We start from the raw sequence: 26,128 nt of genomic DNA, 5'->3' as shown, positions 1-26,128 counted from the left end.
GAGGGTGCCCAGAATTTGGGGTGGTACGTGTGTCACAGACGGCTAACCACTTTTGTGGCGTTATGAGACGCACAAAGGCTATTCTCTCCTGAACACACAGGACACATTTCCCTTTGCGTATAAGGGCAGTGTCACAGCCGACTCATTATTAAAAAACAATGGCATCATACCATTTGGGGAAAGAGGTTTATATCCACAAACCAATTTTGTGATCTCTGTGATAGGGCACCTGTCCCATACCAGGCCTGAAAAGGCAGAGCAGGCCAATTAACCAGATAGGCTGCATCCTGAGAAAAGCCAGGGGCTGATGAGGCCTAATAGCTGATGAAGCCCAAATGGGGGGGGAAAGCTGGGACAGACTTGTAAAGAGAGGAAGCTAATGGTAAGAGGAGCTTTGTGGGAAGAAGTACTGCAGTTAGTGACTACAGATGTAGGAAAGACCTACAGAAACAGCAATGGGGGCAGAGTTTGAGCAGAGCACGATTGCTGGGCTCAGGGTCCCTGATGTACTTTCTGGGTCTGGATTGCCCTGCCAGGTACTGGGAAAGCGGCACAAGCTTGACAGTGAATCAGAAGCCTGCTTGAAACAGCTTGTCCAGCAGAATTTTGACACCCCGAAAGGGGAGGACTAAACAACGACTGGCTGGAGGACTGAGACATGAAGAGGAAGCATCCTGACTTCTGAGACAACAGGGCAGGTCGCAAAGAGGGAGTAACTTAAGAGGAGAAAAAGAAACTGGCCAGGGGTGAGCTATCAAAGCAGGTGATACCAGACCAACATAGAACTAATCCCTAGACACAGTAATAAGGTGTCAGAGGGGTAGCCATGTTAGTCTGGATCTGTAGCAGCAACGAAGGGTCCTGTGGCACCTTATAGACTAACAGAAAAGTTTAGAGCATGAGCTTTCGTGAAAAGCTCACGAAAGCTCAAGTAATAAGGTGGTGTCCCAGCGGTGAGTGAACCCCATGACAACTCTGAGAAGAAGTGTATAAAATTCACCTAACTTTTATTCTAAATAAAAGAGAATAAGTACATATTTCTTTTCCAGCAATTCCTCATGCCCTGAAACAGGACCTCTCTTTCATTAACTCCATGTTTTCCACTCATTTTTCAGCAAACAAGTCATTTCAAAAGGCACCTGGAATTTTTCAGGCAAACATTCCTCTTCTGGCACTTGTATCTTTTCAACTTTTGTCATAGCCGTCAGCACTAATGGCTCTTGCTTGACACCATATACTAGATAAGAATGAGAGAGAGAAGATAAATTAGAAAAAAGGGCAGTTATTTCTACATTACAGCCAAACATTGCTATCAATTCTTGAATCAGCCAATCATATTTTAGGGCTGGTTTCAAAATGAGAGGTCACTGAAACAAACATAGCACAACATTGATTATAAATATTTTGCAGGATATCCTCTTCTGTGTTCTGCTTGCTATGGGCCAAATCTACCCTGCTATAATTTCAGTAGAAATACCCCAGGCATTAACATTGCCCTATTTCTTTCTTAGCTTTTTATTAACACACAGCATAAGAAAGAGCAGAGAAACACAAGAATTCATAAATTCAACACTGTAAAAAAGATTCGAGTCATTTCACATATTAATTGAGACACTAACATCTGATACTTAAATTATGCTCAGTAGACAAATGACTTCAGTAGACTATAGGGGTTTGACGGCAGGAGATTTTTACATTCAAGAAGCTCAACTAAGTGTAGCCAAAAAGAAAATTAATCCATCAATGTCTGTTCATCTTAGCATGCAGCCTTTTCCTGTTGCAAATGTCACCATTCAGGGCAACACTGCCTGTATTCCTTCTTGAGGGCCATCAGGGTGCCAACTCCAGGCTCATGGCTCCTCAGCCATCACTTCACTTAGGCCGACACCCTACGTCCTTCTCCCTCTCGACCAGGGCTTTTCCAGGCTGCACAGTTCATGATATTTGTAGCAAACTAGACTGTCCAAAAGGGTCTGCACTGCACTGTCCGCACTTGGCTTTCTCTCCAGAGGCTAGAACCAGAATATTGCCTACAGTTATGTGCTGTCGCTTCTTAAATAAGCACGTTTTGTTTTTAAAGTGAAAGCATTACACAGGAAAGCATACTAAAAACAATGAAGGTATTTACACACATGCCAAAAATCTTATCAGAGGCCATCTAGCTGCAAGAAGGAATCTGGTAGATGTCACCCCTTCAGGACTCAGAACTGGGTATTCCCCAGGGTAACAAGTCTGTGACAGTCTCAGATTCAGACACAGATACACCATGAACGTTTCAGTCTCTCTTTTACCCAGCTTGGGCCTTTGATCACATAAAAGGTGATCAGCAGACAATGGCACACTCCTGAAGGACTGGTTTCAGAAGAGTTTTGCACAACCAAGGGCAGGGAAATTTCCATTTACTTTCTCCTAGAGTGGGGTGGGGAAAAGTTTTTGGGGTTGGGGCCACTAACCCACAGGAAATAAATCAGTCAGGGGGTCATACAAAAGTGAGAATAATAATAAAAAAGATGTTATGGTCATCTCTAGGCTCTGCGGTGGGGCCAAAAATGAAGGGTTGTAAGTGTGGGGGGGAGCTTCCAGGAAGTAGGCTGGGGGTGTGGGGTGTCTGGGTGGCAGGTTGGATGCAGGAACAGGATGGGGTGGGGTGGGGTGCCTTGGCAGGAGGGAGGGTGCAGAGGTGATCAGGGGATGCTTACCTGCAGCTCCCTGCGGACGCTCGTGGCTCCCTGCCTGCTCCTCTGCTACTCCCAGACACTGGCTCCTGCTGGTCTTATTGGCTGTGATTCCAGCCAATGGGAGCAGTGCTTTCCCTCATTGACTTTTCCCAGTTGGAAGAGGAAGGAGAAGTGGCAGCACTTGGAGCCACTTCTTCCTCCCCCTGCCAGGCAAGCCACATGCCAGATGTAGCCCTGGCTTGCCTGGCCCGTTCCTGACTGCTCAGGCCCCCTCCCCACAGAAAGGAGCTGGCAGTGGCATTCCAGTACAGGCTCCCAGATGCTGGGGGAAGGAGCCCCCAATCTCACAGGATGGACCCAGGCAATCCGTGGGCTAGATCCATCTGACAGAGCCCTAAGCCTCAGGGGGCTGGAGCCAAGCAAGCTGTGGAACAGATCCAGAATGCAGACTGTAGGTCAAGCCCTAGACCCCGTGTATTCAAGTATCAGAGGGGTACTTGTGTTAGTCTGTATCCACAAAACCAACAAGAAGTCCTGTGGTACCTTAGACTAACAGATTTTTTTGGAGCATAAGCTTTTATGGGCAAAAACCTGCTTTGTCATATGCATGTTGTGGTCTTTGCCCACAAAAGCTTATGCTCCAAAAAAATCTGTTAGTCTATAATGTACCACAGGACTTCTTGTTGTTTCAGTGTATTCAAAGGAGTATTTGGTTGAGGGCAGAATGAAAGAATGCCATACCCATAAAACGTGGAAAACAAATAACTGCTTCAAAGAACAATTTCTAAACAAAATAAATTAATACAAATAAACCCCTTGTCAATTCAGTAAAATATTTGAGGATAATCCTCACTGTGTGTATTGATTGTGAGGGGATGGGTCGAACTAGCTCCTTCCAGGTGTAAACCCTATTTTTTTCCCTATCAAGACATTAACTTGTCTTCGTTTGTCATAATACAAATATAGACACCTTCCAGCACTTTCAGCTCCACTCACATGCCTGTACTGCAAAGTGAAATTTATAAGATCTTTTCACTTTAATTTTACTGTTTGCACAGGGAGCAAAGTAGCAATCTGAAACTGTGTTAAAGTACATATAGTACATTAATACAACATGAGTTGGTAGATACTGACATAGATTCACTCCCCCACAGGGGTATTCTCCTATTTGAAAGTTCAAATATGGTAACCCCCATAAGTGAGAATATTTTTTCATAAATAAATCAGTAATAAGACAGTTTTTCTATCACTATTAAGTATTTAAGGGACAAAACAGCTCAGGGACAAAAGTATGCTCCCTCTCTCCAGCCATCATTCTTGTAGGTCATATGCAAAATCAATGTCTGTGATCTGTTTCCAGCAATTTTTAGCTAATGAACATTGTTCTTACAGCTGTCTGCATTCCATACAATATCTCTGGAAGGCACTTACTCAGCACAATAAATAAGGCTCCGATTCTGCAGAGGAATGTGTGTACTGTGTGTGAATAGTCCCAATAAAATCAATAGGGCTACTCACCGCATATAAAGTTAATTAAGTTGCTTAAGGCTTGCAGGATTGGAGCCTAAGGAATTATACTGTTGACTGCTCCAAGGGCAATTCTGGGCAGAATAAAATCAGTGCCAATCCAAAGAAAAACAGGGAAAACTGGCAGAGACGAAGAAAAGGGGTGAGTGGGTATTCCAAATAAAAGATTAATAATCAAAAATTACATATGAATTTTCCTGACATTTCTTCACGGAAATCTGGGGCATGCAGCTTCATTTATAACTGATGGGAAATGAGTGTTCCCCTTTATTTCATTCACTGCTTCAAGCATCAGCAGAGTACAAAATAATAAAAATTATTTACCATCTTAATGTCAGATCAGCTCATTTGCAGCCTTATCACAGCCCAGAAACAGCCTGATGTGAGAACAGCTACAAAACATTCACTTCTGTAAACCTGGCTCAGTAAGACCAGAGACACACCAAGCATGCCTTTTAAATGAACTAACTCTGCCATTTATCCTTTGGCAAGTTACTGAACTGATGACCTTACTCCCCACAGGTATATTTCTTTAAGTGTCTTAACAAGAATACAGGTATCTTCTAATGTATGTCCGTCCGTCCGTCCGTCCCCCCCCCGCATAGATATATCATGTCCACGTTTTCATCATACACTCCCTGCAGGTCTGCTTCTTAACAGCAACATGTAAGTGTACAGAGAATGTGGCATGTTATGTACTGTCAAGTGGCTTTAAACTCCTTATCAGTCTAATACCATCTGGGCTACTTTGGCTAAGCCAAAGTAGCCTTGAAGCTATTTGTCAATCAAACAGCAGAAGATAAAACTGAAGGAGCAAAGGAGCAAAGCAGGAGAGGTAGAGGGTACATGCGTCGTAAATCAAACTTCACATAGTGTCTCCTGAATGCTACCACTGGATGGCCAGTATTTAAAATAGTACAGAAAATAAAGATTACACAGTTACTGTGAAGTTTCTTATCTCTCTAATACTGAATGAAACAATTCAGGTGGCTGTTTTGCATTGCTTCAAACACGCACTACTTTGTTCACAGATGCGGTGTGTTTATGTTGCAGGGGGTTTTTTTGACGATACTTATTCTGACGTTCTAACGTCTAAATAAGGAATGTTGGAAAATTGTGTTCACACAGCCATGACATTTTGAAAAGGAACGTTCACATTGCGAGAGCCCAATTTCGAAAAAAGAGCCATGGATTTTGGGCATCCTATTGTGCCCGGCATCTCATTCCCTTGCTAGGCATCGTGGGAAGTCAACAAGAAGCACAAGGTTTCCTGGGTATGGGGAAATTGTCCCTTCAGTCGCTGCTCTTCCCGCAATTTCCAGTTCCTTTGCGTGTCACTTGAAACTGCCAGAGCTAGCCCAGCACACCAGAGCCTGCCAGGAGCACTCCTGGATTTTGCATGCCAAGCTTTCCTGTGAGAACAATCACAGACTTGGGATGCTGCACAACAGGTGGTGTAGCCAACATGCAATGCAGCAGCCCTAATGCTGAGTTTTCCGTCCGAGTGGACAGAGTCAGAGAAGGAGCAGGAGGAAGAAGAGGAGGCAGAGGAGAGCCGTGGCCGCCTCATCTCCCAAGGCTCAGACAGCAGCAGAGGATTCCTGTTCAGTCACAGGGCCTGGGCATTGTGGACTGTTGCTTGTGGGTCAGCGGGACCAGGATGGAGTGGTGGGATCGCACTGTCCTGCAGGTGTGGGCTGACAAATAGTGACTGTAGAACTTCAGGATGCATAAAGCCACCTTCCTTGAGCTCTGTGCTGAGCTGTCACCAGAACTGCAACACAAGGACACCCAAATGAGAGCTGCTTTGTCCGTGCAGAAGGGTGTTGCTGTTGCTCTGTGGAAGCTGACTACCCTTGATTGGCAACCAAGCGAGAGCAATCAGTGTGGAGTGGGGAAGTCTACTGTTGGGACAGTGCTTCTGCAGATGTACAGGGCAATCAATTGTGGTTTGCTTCACAGGACTGTGACTCTGGGGAATGTGAATGAGACTGTGGATTACTTTGCAGAAATGGGGTTCCCTAAGTGTGGAGAGGTGATCCGTGGGACCCATATTCCAATCGTCATCCCACTCCACCTGGTCTCAGAGTACATCAACCGTAAGGGGTCCTTCTTGATGTTGCTTGTAGATCACTGTGGTTGTTTTACAGACATAAATGCAGGGTGGTCTGGGTATGTGCATGATGCAGCATTTTCAGAAACATGAAAGGCACTTTCTTTCCAGATTGCAAGATAAGGTTGGGGGTGGGGAGGAAATGCCCATTGTGATCCTGAAGGAACCCGTCTACCCCTATAGCCCTAGTTCATGAAGAGTTACACCAGGCAGCTAGACAGCAGGAAGGAGTGATTCAACAACAGACTCAGCACATGCCACATGGTTGCTGAATGTGCATTTGGATGCTTTAAGGGAAGGTGATGGTGCTGCATGGGATGCTTGACCTGCTTTAGGACCATATCCTGACTTTGTGTTGCTCCTTCACCTGTGTGAGAGTGAGGGGGAAGCATTTGCTCGCGGCTAGAGTGCAGAGAATCTGGCCAATGGGTTTAATCAGCCAGACACTCATGCTGTCAGGGCGGCCCATTAATATCAGGGAGGCCCTGTGGACCCACTCTGACAACAACGAACACTGAGATTACTGTGGGAACGGGGATTGGATGACACACACACCCTGGCTCCTTGCATCCTGTGTTCCCCAAACTAGTTCTTAGATTAGAGGTACTGAACACCTTTATGTTTTCTTTAATCAGACTGGTACCATTCACAAGACAGCAGCAATGGGATAAATGCTGGGACGAGAGGGAGAAGGGAAAGAGTAACACCTGAGTTTTCCTTAATCCAACTCCGCAAGTTTAAAACATGGCAACAATGGATAAGGTATTGGAAACAGAGGGAAGAAAGAAAGGATCACAGCAGTGCCAGGGCCTAGCTACCACCCTGTCCATAGCTGTGGCATGGGGCTGAGTGGTTTGGGTCAGGAAGTGGGAACAGGGAGACAACATGATATCAAGGAGGGCTTTGTATGGGGGTGCACAGAGGGATTATGGCTGCAGAAATATGTTCGCTGTGAAGGCGGGGCCACCTTTGCCAGTGCTGCTTATTGGTCCAGGCTATGGAGCATACTGAGTCAGTCTGTTCTTCTACAGCCCAACCAATTCTTTCAGGGGCTTGGTCTCTCTGATGCATCTGTGCTGCCCTCAGGCCTTGCCTCACATCTGTCAATGCTTTGCGGTCTTCCCTAACTTCCTGCCACAGCACTGCCATTTTCTGGCTATAGGTCTCCATGATTTCCTTGAAGACTCTTTTCTGGACCTCTTCCTGTTTTGCCTTAGCTTAGTGAGGCAGCTAGAGGGGTTGATCAAAGCAATGGCTGTGAGAAGCAGGAAAAACCAAACCAAACCAAAAAAAAAAAACCCGAAACAAATTAACCCGGTGTACCCCATAACAATGCCTGCCTGTTATGAGAGACCTTGAGAGATCACAACATTTTATCATGCCTGCATTCCAGTCTGTCCTGTCTGGAGATGCTGTCTCTTTCCACTGCACTCTCTGCTGTAAACCCATGGAAGACATCAAGGTCCCAAAGAGGGTGAGCATTTAGCCCTGCAGTTGGGAGGGATGGGGGGAAACAGGAGGCAATAGGAGTTTGGGTTGAGGGCAAAAGGTGATGAGAGGGATTTGACTAGGTGTTAATAGTGGGCAGTTCTGCAGATGCATGGAGCAGCCACTAACACTCCAACCCTCCATTCCTGGTCCACAGGCTGCCATATCTATGCCATACCTTCTTCCCAGGTGGCCCAAGACACCTCCCGTCCACACAAGCTCCAGGAATATTAAAAGGTAATCAGAGCTGCAAGCTCTGCATTGGGGGACAGTTCTATGCTGAAAGTTGGCAAGGGGAGAAAAAAAAACAAAAAAAGACAGCTTCTCCTAGAGAGCAGCAAGCTCTCAATTGCCATGTAAGCTGCCACCCTCTGTGCAGCCCTGGTCCCCCCGGCAGGTGCAGCAGTGGATTGACATGGTAACTGACCATGGTGGCGTGGAGACCTTTGCACTCCCATGGAATCTTAGGGAGAAAATTCCAAATACCTCAGAGGATCCTTTGGGAGTATCTCAGCACATGATCAAATGGCAATATGTGACAGCATTAATGCACTTCCGGGATACCCGCCAGCTTCCCAAACTTTTCTTTAGCAAGCTACCAGAAGTACCTCTCACCAGCAGCACCCCCATCCTTAACCAGGCACCCCACTTCCCCAGCAACGCTGACACAAATGGGAACATACTCACAGCGTATGCCTTCACTGTAGTCTGCGTTGTGCTGTCCGCCTGCAACTCCACGCATGGCTGTGCATTGCTTTCATCCTGGGAGCTAAAGAGTTCCCGATTGCTCAGCAGGGGCTGGGACCCAGAGCCCATTCTTAGCTGCAGGGATCCTCAGCCAAAGCCTGCCGCCCCTCCTCATCAGGGCTGTGCTGTGACTCCAAAGCACAGGTATTCACAGGGCTCTTTGGTTCTAATGTGTGCTGCGCCCCCAGCATTGTGTCCAGCTGTTCATAAAACCGCATGTTTGGGGGGCAGCCCCAGAGTGTGTGTTTGCTTCCTGAGCCCTGTGGTATGATTGGTCTGGATCTCAGTTACAAACCTTTTCTCACAGGGTACATGAAATCAGTTCCATAGGCATCCTTGTTCCTCTGTTCCTCACGCAGCTGGGAAAAAAAAAAAAACTAACTCCTCACCCCACGCGCTCAAGAGATCCTTCAGTTCTGCGTGACTCCAAGCAGGAGTCCTTCTGGAAGGGTAGCCATCCTGCGAAGACTGGTCTGCAGAAGCCGTAAGGGCAGAGGAAGCTAGAAAGCCAGAAGATGTACTGCAAAGGGCAGGAAACCCAGCAAAGCCACAAAGCTGAGGCGGGAGGGAAGCAGGAAAGCCTTTTAAAATGTCTGGGGCAGGGGGATGGGGAAGTTAGTGCTCCCATAGAGAAAAACCCAACAGAGCTCACAGTGCTGACTCCCTATGGAAATGTTTTCCAAATTCTTGGGGTGTGCAGGGGAGTGCTGGGCAGTCCATTCCCTTAGCAGTTTGACTCCTCCAAGAGGAAAAAAAGGCAGAACTCAGAGCACTGGCTAACTTTTAAAATTCCCAGAGTTTGAAGGGGTGTGTGTCTCCTTAGAAACCTGGGAAAAAGGCAACAGAGCCTGCAGCACTGACTGGAGTGACTCCCTACCTGTGCATGATAGGAATCCTCCCAGGAGGCCAATAAAGTTGACAATACCTCTGCCTGGTACACAGTCATTTTCGACCTTGAAGTGGGGAGGCTGGCAAAAGTCATTAATGGGCTGGAGTAATTATTGTGAGACAAAAGCCCTCGTATTCTGCATCACTGAGCTTGGCTAAGTGAATGCTTGGGGTGGGAGTTGGAAAAAAAAGGGGTTTTATGGAAAAAAAACAACAACAAAACAAAACAAAACAAGTGTACACAGGCCCTAAGAGGCTGAAACTGAATCTGTTCAAGAAACTGTTTATTAGAAGGCAGACTTTCAAAAAGCGATCCCCTCTGTTCCCAAAGGTCAGACTCTAGGAGCAATGTTACTTTTTAAAATATTTATAAACATGAATGTAAGCTGTAGACCTATGAGCATTGTCACCCGCTAGCAAATAATAATATGCACTGCTCCAAGCTCTAATCCTCTAAAGTAAACAAAGTGATAAATGTATTGGGATCTGCTTTGGGCAGGTACACGGATGACACTACCACTTTTGGACAGAACACTGTTCAATAATCTGTATGATATCCAATTTAATTAAAAGTCAACTTACCATCTGGATCTTTAAAAGTCAGTGTGATGAACTTGCTAGCCACCATGAACATGAATATCACCCAAAAGCATGCAGCTAGCAGCAGCCACTGGTGGTGCATGTTGTCAGATGTGAGCCATATAAAATTCTTCTATCTTCCTGATTAAAAAAAAAAAAGTAAAACTTACGATATAAAAAATGTATTTTTTCTCTTTATAAAACCAATACTTTGTATAGCTGACATTAAAATATACATATTATATTTTTGCCTCACATCAAGTATGCCTAGAGGATTAAACTTTGTAACAGCAATAACCTTTAATATACTTAATACTTCTACAGTTAAGATATAATTTTATTACTAACAATAAGCAGGTTGAACCTCTGGCACCCTCAGGACCTCACCAGTGGTGAACCAGAGAATTTACTGGACCACAGGAGGTCACTATCGTCTAGCACATTATCAACACTTCCACTGCATACTGGGCTCTTAGAAGACATCGGGGAGTTAATTACAGCTAAATAACAGCACAGAATGCTGAGAGCCAGGACTGATGGCTGTAAACAAACTTTATGGGATCACAGGAAACTTGGCCACACCTGTGATAAGTGGCTGTCTGGCTAACTGACGTCGTGCCAGATTACAGATATTGCTGGAGGAGAGAGTTTCAACCTGTAGAGTTTCTAGAGACTCTAGCCTGGTCATGGCTGCCACCCTGCTGGGTGCTGTATGAAAGGGTACCCAAAGAATATCTCTGCCCCCCACACATCACTATTTCAGGCCCCCACCCTGGAATCGGATCCACCTGACACGCCTCTTTTCTCTTACAAGGCCCCAGCAAAATCAACAGGGCTCCAGGAAAGCGCAAAACTTCACCAGGAGTATGCAGGATCCAGTTCTTGGTTTTAAGGCAAAGCATGGCAGGTGGTGAACCAAACAGGGAAGGCAGAGAGGACGGAGTAACACCAGTCGGCTAACTACACAGGCAGATTGCAGATATGTTGGGATAGGGAGGTTGCGTGTTGGTTTTGTTTAGTTTTGACTGGCAACCAACATTACAGCAAAAAAAGTTGCCCAGAAAGATGGAATGTGATGGTTCTAAAAATGAAACCCAAAAATATTAACTGAATGCACATTTTTAAAATGTCAGCATTTGGAAGGTGGAATTTCCAAATGGACTCAGCGCGGGCATAACCCTGGGTTGGTAAAACACCCATTGACTTCCATGGGAGCTGCAAGGCCAACGCTGAACACTTTTACAAATCCCTAGGGTTGCCAACTGTCTAATCACACAAAACCCCTAATACCATTGCCCCGCCTCTTCTCTGACGTCTTCTCCATCCTCCTCCCACCATCATTTGCTCTCCCCCACTCTCACTCACGTTCAGCCAGCTGGGGCGGGGGCCGGGTGCAGGAAAGGATGAAAGCTCTGGGCTGGGACCAAAGGGTTTGAATTGGGGACTGGGCTCTGGGCTGACCCTGTGGCAGGTTCTTATGGTACAGGAGGGGGCACCTGCTCTGGGAGGAAGCTGAGATGAGAGAGGAGAGTCAGTAGCATGGCAGGGGGGTTTGGTGCAGGACGGAGCACATGTTCTGGCTGGGCAGCACTTACTATGGGCAGCTCCCAGAAGCTACCAACATGTCCAGCTCCTGGGTTTAGGGGTGGCCAGGCAGTTTTGGAAACATCCCGTTTCTGCAGCCACCACCGCTGCAGCTCCCATAGACTGCAGTTCCCAGCCAACGAGAGCTGCAGAGATGAGGCTCAGGGCAGGCGGCAGAGACAGTGTACACAACCTCTGTGATTTAGCCCTGTATCTGAGAACTCTCTGTGCCAACCACTTCCAGGAGCCACAAAGAGCCAAGGTAGGCAAGGAGCCTGCCTTAGCCCCACTACACTGTGGACCCAACTTTCAGCAGCCTTTTAAAATCTCCTGGATTGATTCCTGTCCAAGCTAGGAGAACTGGCAACCCTACAAATCCCACCCATAAAGGTTAAGCCTATACAGCTTTTAAAATTCTAGTTCCAGGTCTGTTAACTAGCCAACAGCTAAGGGGCCTCAGGTGTTGGCGTTTCGTTACAAAAACAAAGCAGACACTGCATTTCTAACCCTGCTTTCAGTATCTGGACTGCCTCAGCAAAAAGACACCAAGGGCCTGAATTCTGGTATGTGCACTTCAACTGTAAGATAAATGAACATGAATATGCTCATGAAATTTTGATAGCTCTTGGCTCTTAGCAAAAAAAGAGGATCTAACATGCACATGTCAAACACTAATATTACTTCAAAACGACGCGTTGAGGGTTAGTCGTCCCCTCCCTGCACTGCCCTTGATCTCCCATGAAAACTAAGACCTGACCAAATTCAATCAGAGGATAATCACATGTAACCTTTCATTCAGTTGAATGAGAAAGTCAGATTCTTAGCCTAGGGATTTTACACCCTGTTAAGCAAGTTGCCAAAGGTGTCATGGTGAAAGAGTGAGCAACAGGGCTGAAAACAGACTAGTAATCCTGATTCCCTGTCCTTGGTCAGATTGTAAGGCTACACTATTTATCTACCTAAAACAATCTAAAAAAAAATCGCATTCTGGATTATTGTTATTGAACAGTTCATTCACTTATTATATAGCACAAGAAAAGCATCTTTAAAGTACTGTTTCTGAGATTCTATTTGCAAGATGGATAATCAATTATAAATGATGCTCTTCCCAACCCATACCTTTCTCATTTCTGTAAAGCTTACATGACAAACATTTTTCACACAGAGTTCAGCTGAGTCCCTTCCTTTCACCGGCTAACCTGCTGACATCCCCTGCGTTGACTGCTTTTCTATCAGTGTTTGACTGACTGTTTCTAGCAAAGCTCATCCAAGACGGCTTTGCTCCCGTCAGTGAGAGTGACAACCAAATTCAGTACCATTCTTGGGAACACTTGCAAGTAGAAGACATACATTTGGGAATTCTGGGACATAAGTAGGTGAAATGGGTGTGGGGAAAAGGAAGGAATATTATACCTCCAATTGACAAGAAAAATCCACAATCTTTTACCTTTTGGAGCTGGTGTTCAGAGCTGCTTTTGGAGGACGCATAGGGAAATCTACCTACGACTAGAAAGATTAATGTCTTTAGAACAATGAATTTGATATATTAAAAAGACAGTTTCTTAGTTGCTTTAAATATTCACCAGGAACAGACACATTCATAACCTAGTGGATACTGAAGCATTAGCACTGATTTTTACAGTAATGGAGGAAATCACATTAAAAACTCTCCTACACCACACAAAGCTCTCCAAAAAATTGGGCAATGCCATTTTTGTTGGTTAATCGATTTAGGCCCTGACCCTGCAGTATGATCTGTATGTGTACACCAGGATCTGCTTGTGTGGAAATTTAGGGTACGTAGACTCAGGAGTCCTGCCATAAACTGCTCAATGACAATCTTACAGAAGTTCTCAGTTTCTTTAATGTATTGGTTTTAATTTGGCTACTGAAAGAGACAGTCTCCTTCGTTATTGTACTTTGAAAAAGTTCTCTTCTTAAAAAAACACGCTCAGTCTCATTCCAGTATTCTTTGGGTTTTTGTAGACTCTCTAGAAGACTCATCTTTGCTACACTCCCAGAAGGACAAATATCTTGTCTTCCATTCCTAGTTGAATTCCCATCTTCTATGCACAACATTTTTGAATCATGTTTTACTCCATCACCAAAAATTGAAGGCCAGAAAGAGTAAGTACCATGAATGGAATTCTACAGCAAGTTCGCACTGATTCTTTGGCAATAGTTCAAAAATAGGTTTCATCCTAGCACATTATTACAGCCCCTTTTCTAAAATTTGTGCTAGAAAGTCTCAAGTCTCAGAGGCAACTTTTTCCAAGTTATCCCAATGCCTGTGACACCAATATCCATGGATACTTTTCTTTTACTCCACTATTTTACTTTTACCCTTGTTTTCAGACTTCCTAATAATCTCACCAAACACTTGAAAAATTACAGATTTTTACTGATCAGAGACAAATATGAGCCAGTACTCAAAGACCATTCACCAATGTAGCCCCAGTTTCTGGAACTCTTACTCATGTTTAATAGTACCTTACTCCTTGATTAGCTCTGCAGAACATAACAGAATTACTCAGAGTAAGGTACTGCTGAACACAAATATGAATGACAGAATTTGTCATTTTATATTCATAAAACCTGTGAGGCAGACAAGTTTTGTTTTTGTGATGAATATGTGGTGCTCAGTAAGAGAATATTGACCTGTATCCTCAAATGTAATTTATGTATTAAATTTCTAAGATGATGCAGTAGGCTATCAGAGAGAGATGAGCAGACAGTTTCAATGTACTCAGAAGGGCAGAGTTGTAGCAGTTGGTATACATAGGAAACCATAGCCAAAGTCTGGCCTAATAGAGGAAGAATCATGATTACACCCCAAGACAGGAAAAGGTAAGAGGCCTACCCCTGAAAGGGGACACTCAGAGACCAGAAAGGGTACAGAGGTACAGCTAGCTCTGTACCCATTATACTTATTCTCATTTGACACCAGGCGAAGTTAAGCGATTTTCATCTAATCTTTTGGTAGACACACTATCTACCTTCTCCAACCACAGGCACGTACTGATCTATAGCTTTCACAAAAGATTCACCATAACTTATAAAGAGTGGCCTCTGGAGGTTTCCTCCAGCCAGCTAATCAAACTGCCTCTATATTAACCAGCTCTTTAACTATCGCAGAAGAAAGAGTGCTAAGGATTCCAACTAAAGGGAGATGACTCAGTAAACCCTATTCAGAGACTGTGCTCATTCCGAATAATACCATGTAAGAACTTACAAAGAACAAATTCTTACATTTTCCTTCTCCCTAAACCCTTCCATACAGATGCTTCGATTATGCTCCACACCACAGTACCTGAAAAACAAGATATTTCCAATCTGTCCTCTTCATCTTTGTTTTCCATTCTGCTGCTTGTTTATTCATATATTTAACAGCTTCCTCTGCCTCCTTAGTTTTGTTTGTTTGATGCAATTCTTTTATTCAGAGATGTTTTCCTTTCCAATCTCTTTTGCTTCCCTGTGCATTTAGTTTTTATCCCTTTATTTCTTCTTGTCTGTAGTTTTAAATCTCTTCTGGGTCTTTTCTTCCTGGAGCACAGGGACTTTCCAGCTTCTTCCCTGTCTCTTGTCCCTTTGCTTCAATACTGCTAATTTGTTCTGTAAGCTGATGAGATCAGAGAAGCTTTCTCACCATCTGCTTGGCTGCCTTCCATTCCCTGTGCTCAACTATCTGCCCTAACTTTGAATGAACCCTAAAGTCAGCCAGCTATAATATTCTGTCACCAGTTCTAAAAGTACCATCTCATTTTTAGCTCTTTAATGTATTTATATACACAACCCATAGCAGGTCACAGAACGAGGCAGAGTGGAGGTACAGCATGTATACCCAATCTCTGGAAAAAAGGTACGTACTTTTTGGAAGACAGTTATTCTTCACATTGGGTAATTAGACAGCCCAGTGCGAAATACTCCACTGAAATAAACACGCTATCATAGGCCTCAATTCTGCAATTTACTCTGCCTGAATGTAGTCCCATGGACTTTAACAGCGTGCAGCATAGATACAGCAATAGGCCAAAGCACAGTAAATTAAAGTATCAAGGCCACTATTTGCAACTAACATGTACCCCTGTGAACCATTAAAATGTAAAACAAAAAGAAGCTCAGATGCTGTAAGAGAAGGAAGCCATACAGGCACCTAATCAGATACAAATCTTATTACTACTAGACAAGAAAATATTTTATTCCTTTACTTCATTCCATTGCATCACGCTGTCTGGAGAGGCTCATGACTATGAGTGCCAGGACAGCCACACCAAACTGTTAATGAGTCCTACGATTAGACTTCACCAATCAAGCAACAAAGGTGAACACCTAAATCACTTTAACAGACTTATCATGGAGCCCCCTTGGACACACCCGTCTATCTTGTCCCTCAGGGAAGATGGACATAGTAGTAAATGGAAACTTGCAGCAAACATTCACAACACATTCAGGTTGCTTCCAGTCCCAAGAGACCAGTCATTTCCCCCAGATCAAATTCTATGTTAGATCTTGCACATAAGACAATGCCTGAAGTTAATTCTGTAATAAACTAACTAAAGGTTTATTAACTAGGAAAAAGAAGAGAGTTACTTATAAGTTAAAGCAAGGCAGCACATAGCACAAATGAGTTGCAGTATAGATCCTAAAAGAGATTTGTAGCTATGTTTTGTGATCCTGTTTTTTCATATTTAGTCTTCCAGTCTGCAAAGCCAAGCTCCCTCGCACATAGCATCTCCAAGGTGGAACAGGGTCATTCACCAATCCTTTGCATTGCAATGTTCATTAATGGCTCATTAAATATTCCTATGTCTCTGAATCGCGCCTGAGACAGGGGAGAGGCTGATTTGACAATTTCTTCCCACGGCTTTACAAGCTCAGGGCGAGTATCTTCCTCTTACGTATCTCCTTGGTGCCTGGGATACAGGTCCTCTCTCGGAATGTGTGGCATGTGTCAGTTTAGATGACAACACTGAGATTCCTAAAGTCCACACAAAACTTCACAGTTATATGTTTTTTTAAGGATCACCACAATAAGAGGTGTTTTGACTTAGTAGAGACCCCCCCATCACTTGGCAGGCTCCCTTCAACCTCTTACACTTCTGGCATAAGGCACAACTCTTACAGTAATCTTTTACTGGTGAGACCAATAGGAATTCTTTTTAAGCCTGTCACAGATTCTCTCCACTCCTATGCATCCTGCAAATGGACAATCATGAGCTAAATGGAGCAATTATCTCCTGTACCTCTCTGGCGCAACTACCTGCTTGCAAACCTCAGCAGGACACCTCTTTCTCCCTGTGGGAGCCTGCCTATACAACAAACCCATGATGAAAAAAATCTACCTTCTACTCCCCCTGCTCGGTGTTATTCTGAGCTGCAACCCTTTCCTGGGCCAGAGAATGGTCATCTTGTTAAGCCTTCACAAATTCCTTTTGAGCCTGACTTAAACAAAGGAACAGATAGTTCAGTGGTTTGAGCACTGGCCTGCTAAATCTATGGTTGTGAGCTCAATCCCTGATGGGGCCATGAGGAATTTGGGGCAAATAGGAGGGGAAGAAAAAAAAGGGGGGGTAGCGCTTGGTCCTCCCAAGAGGGCAGGACTCAATGACCTCCTGAGGTTCCTTTCAGCTCTATGAAATGTGTGTAGCGTTGGCACAGGAAACATTATTATATTCTGATCTCATAGAGACATTGTTTTGTAAATGAATGCTTATTGATGTTCTCATAAGGTTCAATATTGAATTTAGCATTGTTAGTGAATCCTCCTTAATTTTCAGTATTGTTTTGTTAATGAGATCCTGTTCATGTTCTATACGACCAAATAACTCTACCTTCCTGTAATTTACTTTTTGTTAATAATCTATTGGTACTTGACTTCCTGCTCAATAGGGAATTACCAGAGCGGAATGGCATAAGACCAGTAAGAATTCAGTTTGAGCTGGGGGAGCGGATAAGGGAATTATGAGAAACTCTCCCCTGGTTTGTTGGGAGGGGGTGAACAAAGGAGGAGAGAGGTATAAGTGTTGCACACTGCTTGTTGCAAGGGGTGCAGGCTTTGAGGAGAGATCCCCCTGCACCTTACTTGGCATGCCAAATAAAGATTCTTCTTCCACTCTCGGTGTGTTATTGGGCCAGCGTTGCATACCGGGCACAAACTGCCACTGTGCCACCTTAAGAAGGAGGCATCAGTAGAGTAGACTTTAGCACTGCAGAAGAATTTTCACTCTCCCTCTGAAGTTGAGGATCCTCTCAATAGACAAAGGATTGAGGATACCCTCCCTTTGGTAGCATTTCCTGCTGTCCATAGATGGAGCAGGTGAGTCAGAGCCACACTCTCTCTATGGCTGCATGTTAGAACATGGCTAAAATGTTATTACCTACTAAACACCAGCAGGCAGCAAATTTCTGATTTCCACAACTACCTGATCCTCAAAATCCTCTGACTGAAGGAAAATCTTAACAGAGCCACAGAGAACTCAACCAAAGCTAGCATGTTTAAATGCTTACCACTCTCCTTCATTACAGTGACTTGGGATGTCATCTCTCTCCAGCCTACCAAACTATGCAATTCCTCTAACTTTCTTCGTAAGCTCCTCACTACCTTTCCATGACAGGGCCCTAATGTTGTTAAATGCCATCCACCTCCTCTGCTATCCCTCTGGGTCATGGGAGTAGCTCTGACATGTGGCATGTAGGAGTGTCATGTAGCACTTGGGGGGAACAGTTCCTGGAGTGACCTTAAATCTGAGGCAATTTGATCAAGATACCCACAGTGATGGCTGACTACCTGCCTTGCCCTAGACAAGGGGTTTTAAAATCAGGGCTTCCTTGAGGGTTTTTTTTGTTTTTTGTTTGGTTTTTTTTTAAATTAAAGTTGACATTCCATTTATTCCTAGATTACTTTTTCTTCTTCACTTTGGGAAAAGGGAGATTGCCCATCCACCAATTTCTGCTGCTTCCAAAACAGTGGAAGTTTCTCCCCACCTGAAACAGATGGCTGCTTTTACCTCACTAGTCACCATTCACTATTGTTCTTGCACCATCCGATCAAACAGTTTTTCATAGTTACCTCCAAGCTTCTTTTCATCCACTTTTTTTTCATAACTACATATTTTATGCACATATTCACCATGGCTACGTCTACACGTGCCCCAAACTTCGAAATGGCCATGCAAATGGCCATTTCGAAGTTTACTAATGAAGCGCTGACATGCATATTCAGCGCTTCATTAGCATGCGGGCGGCAGCGGCGCTTCGAAATTGACGAGCCTTGCCGCCGCGCGGCGCGTCCAGACGGGGCTCCTTTTCGAAAGCACGCCACCTACTTCGAAGTCCCCTTATTCCCGTGAGCTCATGGGAATAAGGGGACTTCGAAGTAGGCGGGGCCCTTTCGAAAAGGAGCCCCGTCTGGACACGCCGCGCGGCTGCAAGGCTCGTCAATTTCGAAGCGCCGCTGCCGCCCGCATGCTAATGAAGCGCTGAATATGCATTTCAGCGCTTCATTAGTAAACTTCGAAATGGCCATTTGCATGGCCATTTCGAAGTTTGGGGCACGTGTAGACACAGCCCATGTGTGATATCATCAAACACTGTTGGATTTCTATACTTCAATCAATAGGACTCAGAGGAAATCTTAAACCTTTTCAAAACATTCTCTTTAAATTTCTGATACACTGTTAGCATCATCCTGCTCTGTATCATTAAACAATTGTCTTTCTTTCCCAGATAATCTGGTCAAAAGGACTGGCATCCACTTGTCCTCTGGCGTCTCAGGGGGCTCAAAAAGTTTCTCAAAAGTGGACAGTCAGTTCATGCAGTCAGGCTCTTGATAAATTTAGCAGGCTTTTTCTCACTCCCCAGTGCTTTGGCTGACACATTCACAGGCTGAGGCTGCTGCTTTTGCTGCTCCAGGACTCTGAGCCACAAAGTAAGCTTCCATGGCTGTGTCTACACATTGCCAAAATTTTGAAATGGCCATGCTTATGGCCAAATCAGAGAATAAATACTAATAAGGTGCTGAAATGAATATTCAGCACCTCATTAGCATACTGCTTGCCATGGCACTTTGAAAGTGATAGGAATAAGGGGATTTCAATGTTTGCAGGGTGCTTTCTAAAAGGACCCCCGTGTAGACAAGCCGCGTTCCAGTGAAATGCAGCACTTTTGAAGTGCCGTGGCCAGCAGCATGCTAATGAGGCGCTGAATATTCATTTCAGCACTTCACTAGTATTCTCCAATTTGGCCATTAGCATGGCCATTTCAAAGCTTTCCCCTAGGATAGACATAGCCCATCTTTTTCTGGAGGGCTCACACCTTAGATGGTAGCTGTTCCATGCATCTGCAGTGACCTTCCTCCCCAGTTTCAGCATTGGCTTTGCATCTTTCACAGGCTCTCACCTCCCCCTCCTCAGTTTCTGCCTTTTCCTGGATCCAGAGTTCCACCCGCAGCACCTCATGCTGCCTGGTGTTTCAACCAAACCAGTTCCACTGCAGCAGTCTCTATGTGGCAGCTGGGAGTGGTGGGTGCCCCGACTCTGCTCCTTGGTCAAAATCTGTGAGCACAGCTCTCAATTTCTGACCCAAGGCTCTCTCTTTAGGATATGGCCTGTTTTGTGCATAATTTTTCCAAGGTTGTTTGTTTCAAGACCCTCATCTGACTGTGATTCACTCATTGTGACTAAGCTTAAACCCTTAAAAACCTCACAGTATAAAATTTAAATATAACAGCACTGAAGTTATGAGCTATAAACCCAGGTGACCTGTGATTCCTGCCAACACTGTGCTAATTGTCATGCTGTCTGGAGTGACTCACAAACACAAGTGTTAACCTCAGAGCAGACTGTCAAAAACAGGCAGATACAGGCTGCACCTTCTTGGTTGGGAATCCTCAGGGCCACAGTCTTCCTGAGCAAGGGATTCTGCTGGACCCAGGGAGGTTAAGGCCTGCGCCCCTGGCCACCCACATTGGCCAGCTGCAGCTCCCTGGCCCTGCAGATGCGGCTTGGCTACAGCGGGCTCCCCAGCCCTGGCCCTGCACAGCTGCTGGCTCCCCAGTCCCCCAGCCCCACACAGCTGTCAGGGGACACTGGCTCCCCGGCTCCAGCCCCGCACAGCTGCCAGGGGATGCCAGCTCCCTGGCCCCAGACCAGAGAGTGCCAGTTTTAGGAGGTGCAACCTGTACATCAAACTGATATGTTCTATAACTAGACTTCACCAATCAAGTAAGAAATGTGAACTCCTGGATCATAAGCACAGCTTTACATGGAGTCAAACACAATCTCCCTAAGCTCTCCAATTTGTCTTACCACACAGGCAAGTTGGACTTAGTGGTAAATGGTCACTTACACCAAATTCACAAAATATTTGGATTTCTTCCACTCCCCAAACTCCCCAGAGCAATGCATATATTAGATCTTGTGCCAAAGATAATGCCTATAGCCAATTCTGTAATAAACTAACTAAAGTTTATTAGCTAGAAAAAAAGAAATGAGAGAGTTATTTACAGTTGAAGCTAGCCAACACATAACTAGGGCCATACCACACTCACAGTCCATTTTCATCAATTTCATGGTCTTGGAATTTTAAAAATCATAAATTTCATGAACAGAGTTATTTAAATCTGAAATGTTAAGGTGATGTAACTGTAGGGATCCTGACCCAAAATGGAAGGCAGGGGCGCGGGGAATCATAAGGCTATTGTAGGAAGGTTGTGGTATTACCACTCTCACTTTTGTGCTACAACTGGAGGCTACACTGTTCTGAGCTGGTGGCCAGAGAGTGGCAGCTGCTGACTGGGAGCCCAGTTCTGAAATCAGCACCATCTCCAACGGCAGCAGAGAAATAAGGATCACATAGTACAGTATTGCTACTCTTGTTTCTGAACCACTCCCTTCACGTCTGGGCTTTTTACCAGCAGCCATCAATTTCTGGCCATCTGAAGGCTGTGCAGAAATAAGGATGACACTTACCATGACCTCTGCTCCAATAACCTTGCAACCCTCCTGCCGCCCCCTTTTGAGTCAGGACCTCCAGTTTGAGAAAAGCTGGTCTCCCGCTTTAACTCTGTATAGTGTAGGGCAGGGATCAGCACCCTTTCCGAGGCAGAGTGCTGAAATTTGACCTTTTGACCTCTATGTACTGTCCAAGTCCCACTGATACTTTCTAAGTCACTAACAGTCCTACTTACAACAGCTTCATTAATAAACACATGAAGCTGAAGAGCTTTACTGTTAGGTGGTGGTTGGTAGGATTAGCTGGTCTTTAGTTAATGCACAGGTGGCATGGCTTTGAGCAAGCGTCCCGCTGCATGGGGGAGAGGGAGCAGGGCTGAGTTCCTGCCCTGTGTGCCAATGAAAATCAACTTGTGCGCCACTCTTGACACCTGTGCCGGGGGTTGCTGACCCCTGATATAGGTTAAAAATACACAAAAGAACATGTTTGACAGTCTGTGAGACATTTTTCATGACCATGAATTTAGTAAACGCTTACATATAACATAAACAAGCTAAAAACTTAATCCTAAGAAAGACAGACTTGTAGGCTGTGGCCACACTTGGCCAAAACTTCAAAATGGCCATGCAAATGGCCATTTTGAAGATTACTAATGAGGCTTTGAATTGAATATTCAGCACCTCATTAGCATTAGGACGCTTCTGGCTACAGCACTTCGAATGAGCAGCTTTCGAATGCATGTGGCTTGGCGTGGCTACCTGGGGGTCCTTTTCAAAAGGACCCTGCACATTTTGAAATCCCCTTATTACTCTCAGTGGAGGGGAATAAGGGGATTTCTAAATGTATGGCATCCTTTCAAAAAGGACCCCCATTTAGCTGTGCCGAGCCGCACGCATTCAAAGGTGGTGCTTTCAAATCGCTGTGTCCAGAAGCATCCTAATGCTAATGAGGTACTGAATATTCGATTCAGCTCCTCATTAGTAATCTTTGAAACGGCCATTGGCATGGCCATTTCAAAGTTTTGGTCAAGTGTGGCCACAGCTGTAGTGATCTGTCAATTCAAAATGTTTCTTTCAGGGCAAACCAAGGGATAATGCTGGGGGGAATCTCCTGCTTCAGTTTAGAGTCTCTGACCCTGTGAAAGTTCAACCAACTAGTGAACCTGTTTAATCTTTTACATTTAAGCTGTCTCCACTACAGAGTTCTGTCAACAGAAGTCGCTGTCAACAGAAATTTCCCAACAGAACCTCTGTCTACAGAACACATCCACACCTAATACACGCTCTCCGTCAACGCCCTCTGTTGACAGAGAGCAGCCAGACTGCCCAGCCCTTCGTTGACAGAACAGCCAACCAGAAGATCTGTAAACAGGGCAGCCTGGTGAACCAGAAGCCCTCTCTGTTGACAGAGGCCCCTACCTAGAGCATCTACACCATTGTTTTTGTTGGTAGAATCTGACAACAGAGGCACTATGCCTCGTATGGTCATGACAGAACTCTGCTGGGAAAACTGCTGTGTTCTGTCAACAGAATCTCGACAGAACACATTTGTAGCGTAGACGCTCCTTGGTTTTGTTGACAGAAGGCCTCTTCTGTTGACAGAACCCTATAGCATAGACCCAGCTTTAGGGTATATCTACACTCCACAGCTTTCAGCAACAAGGTTACGTCGACACAGCCTTGCCTCTAAAAGTTAGTTTCTGTTTGTTGGCACTTTTGTTGACAAAACACTTCTACCCACAGCCAGGAGGTTTTGCTTTGTTGATAGCAGAGGGCTCCAGCCAAGAAAGCAGCATTCACACTTTCACCTGACAGGGCAAAACTTTGTCATTCATGGGAGTTGTGGGGAGAGGAGTTTAAGCACCCCTGAACAACGCAAGTTCTGTCAATCAAGTGCAAGTGTAGACACACACTTCCAGCCTATGAGATGAGCTACCTTGCCCGTAACATTTCTAAGGCAAGATAGGCACATACGCCAACCTTTTGTGTCACGATGTTCAAAAGTTGAATCTTGATAAGCCCCCTGAATGGATGCAAGGGACCATTCTCATGCTTGGATTCACAAGTTTAGAGAAAACTTATTTCCTTATAGTATGGAATACAGATTACAGACATTACAAATGAGATTAATGCAGGCTGCAATTTACACACGTTTCATAGAGATTAAACACTCAATACGTTCTTATAAGACTAATAGCTATTTACAAACAAAACTAACACCCCAAGGGAGCTGGTTTAGTTCCAGCTATGAGTTTGTCAATTCTTAGATAATCCTTATGGTCATGGCACTGGGTGTACCAGCATCACAACATGGATTGACAAATTCATTTCTACCCACCCCTTCCAAGCTCTCTCAACTATTCTTGTAAAGGGAAGAACATTCACAAAGGTCAGTAGAATTTCCTTCATTATATGCTAGGCAAATCTCCACAGACCCTCACTCATTTCTGACAGCGCCTCTTGACTGTGAACAAGAGAACTGAGAGTACCTCAGTTTTAACCTCCCAGCATTCTTAATAAAACTATTATGCATGGAAAACCTCTCCCACCAGGCATTTTAATCTTGATTACTCACTCATGAGAAGTTACAGAGATTCAGGATACATCTGGCTTGGATCCTCTCTTTGGAGATGAGCTTACTCTGATGCTCACTAAAATGTTACAAGGGAAAAAACCAACAGAAAAAAAGGAGACATCAATTATAAAAAAGAGCCCTGGAGAAGAGCTCTCAAAAGCTTCTCTCTTTCACTAACAGCAATTGGTCCAACAAAAGATATGTCATTCACCTTCAAATAAGGGAATATAAGTGATCACTGGATTCTACCCTCTTCTAAGGAATCCTCATTCTCCCAGACTGTCCTTCACATTGCATGCCCCTGAGGGTTGAGCAACACTAAAGTTGCTATATTACAACAGGCTGCTGTAGGGCTTAAGTAAAGATGCTTCTACACCAGTGGGAGAGAGCTCCCTCATCCATGTGCTTAATCCACCTTTCCAAGAGGTGGAAGCTAAGCTGATGGGGAAAACCACTCCCACAGCCATGCTGCTAACCACCTCTGGGGTCAGGCCGGTATAAGCAGGTCACACACTAACAAAGCTCTCTTAGGCAGACCTGGCCTGAGTCAGGCTATGTTTACGCTGGTCCTTACAGCAGCTCAGCTGTGCCATTGCAGCTGGAAGGTCATCTGTGGCCACCTTAGGCTGGCAGGAGAGGGCTTTGCTGCTGCCCCAATGAACCGCCCCCCCCCCCACAAGCGGCAGTCGCTACCTTAATGGGAGACCCACTCCTGCCAACCGAGCGCTGTCCACACCAGTGGTTTGGTCGGCGAAACTCATGTCTGCGCGGGGCGGGGGGGGGGTTCACACTCCTCCCCACCAAACTTGTGCAGACAACGCTGCCAGCGTGGACCCAGCCCTCGGGACCGGGGGGGAGGTGCTTTCGGGGCAGGGCGACCCCTCCTCCTTGGTCTTCTCCGGGCTTCGAACGCCCCACACAGGCTTTGGGGGCCGGGCAGAGAGGCGGCAGCAGGTTCCTGGGCGCTGCTCCCTGGGACTCGGGTCATCCCTGTCCATCACCCAACGCCCAGCCCGGCTGGGGGTGGGGGGTGCAAGCGGGGAGCGCAGCCGCAGCCCGGCCCTACAGGGAGCCGGACTCTCCGCCCGGGCTGCAGCGCTCCTGCCCCGCGGGGCCAAGGCTGCGGCTGAGGAGCCGCGAGCGGCGCAGCCTCCCGCTCTGCTCCCGGCCGCGCAGCCCGCCCTCCCGCGGCCCCCACCTACCGGGCCCTCCAGCGCCGCTCGCCGCAGCCTCGCTCACTCGGCGGCCGGGGGAAGCGGCACTGGCGGCTGCATCGCTTCCCCCGGCTCCGGCTCCTCCCTCTCCCGGCTCAGCGCCTGCCCAGCCCGGCCCCGCCGCCGCGGCTCCTCTCCCTGCCGTGGAGGGGGCGGGGGCGCCGGCCAGACCCCACCTCCCAGCGCAGCAGCGCCCCCGCTGGCGGCCTCTGCGCCTGCTCCCGCCCGGGGCCCGGCTCTGTCCCGCGGGGGGCGGCCCCAGCACAGCACCGGCGCCCAACGCGGCGCGGGGGAGCTGCGTTCTCAGCGCCCCGCTGACCGCAGTCATCCGCCTTCCCATCCCCCCGGCCGGCCCGCGGGGTCTTCCTCCGGCAGGACGTGCGGCAGCAGCTCAGGCGTCGGCCGGGGGTCGCGAGGCAGAATCCGGGCCTGAGTGCCAGGCCGCTCGTTCTCGCCAGCTTATCGGGAGTCTGGCGGTATTGGGTGTTTAGCCCAGCGCCTGGTGTCCGCGGGTTACAGGGGACGTTCCAGCTTCTCCCTGAACAAGTTCCTAGTGACCGTGTGGGAAGGGTTTCCTAGAGGGGAGGAGTAGCTCAGTGGTTTGAGCACTGGCCTGCTAAACCCAGGGTTGCCAGCTCCATCCTTGGAAGGGTGATTCAGAGATCTCAGGCAAATGAGGGAGAAGGATGGTGCTTGGTCCTGCCAAGAAGGCAGGGGACTGGACTCACTGACCTTCCAAATTCCCTTCGAGCTCTGTGAGATGTGTATTTGCACATACCCTAAAG

The 26,128-nt window shown here is 46.1% G+C and overlaps 1 protein-coding gene across 5 annotated transcripts in view; it reads right to left on the bottom strand.

Moving 5' to 3' along the window:
• The window catches only part of CHST10 (carbohydrate sulfotransferase 10), a 37,087-nt gene extending 11,621 nt beyond the window's left edge, over nucleotides 1–25,466 (bottom strand). The window contains exons 1-5 of one of the 5 annotated variants that reach the window (XM_074991608.1): nucleotides 25,332–25,466; nucleotides 24,130–24,205; nucleotides 13,052–13,110; nucleotides 10,024–10,161; nucleotides 1,140–1,237 (exon numbers count right to left, since the gene is read on the bottom strand). In XM_074991608.1, the coding sequence (XP_074847709.1) occupies nucleotides 1,140–1,237; nucleotides 10,024–10,123 (198 nt within the window). In that variant the 5' untranslated portion in view covers nucleotides 10,124–10,161; nucleotides 13,052–13,110; nucleotides 24,130–24,205; nucleotides 25,332–25,466. Of the gene's footprint in view, nucleotides 1–1,139; nucleotides 1,238–8,493; nucleotides 8,903–9,430; nucleotides 9,522–10,023; nucleotides 10,162–13,051; nucleotides 13,111–24,129; nucleotides 24,206–25,331 lie in introns of those variants that run through there. The other 4 variants (XM_074991609.1, XM_074991611.1, XM_074991610.1 and 1 more) reach the window with 4 other exon arrangements.
• Nucleotides 25,467–26,128: the final 662 nt, after the last annotated feature.

This window comes from Carettochelys insculpta, chromosome 1, assembly GCF_033958435.1.
Source record: "Carettochelys insculpta isolate YL-2023 chromosome 1, ASM3395843v1, whole genome shotgun sequence".
NCBI lineage: Eukaryota > Metazoa > Chordata > Testudines > Carettochelyidae > Carettochelys > Carettochelys insculpta.
Note: the sequence above shows the minus strand (reverse complement) of the source record. Positions and strands in the feature narration are given on the sequence as shown.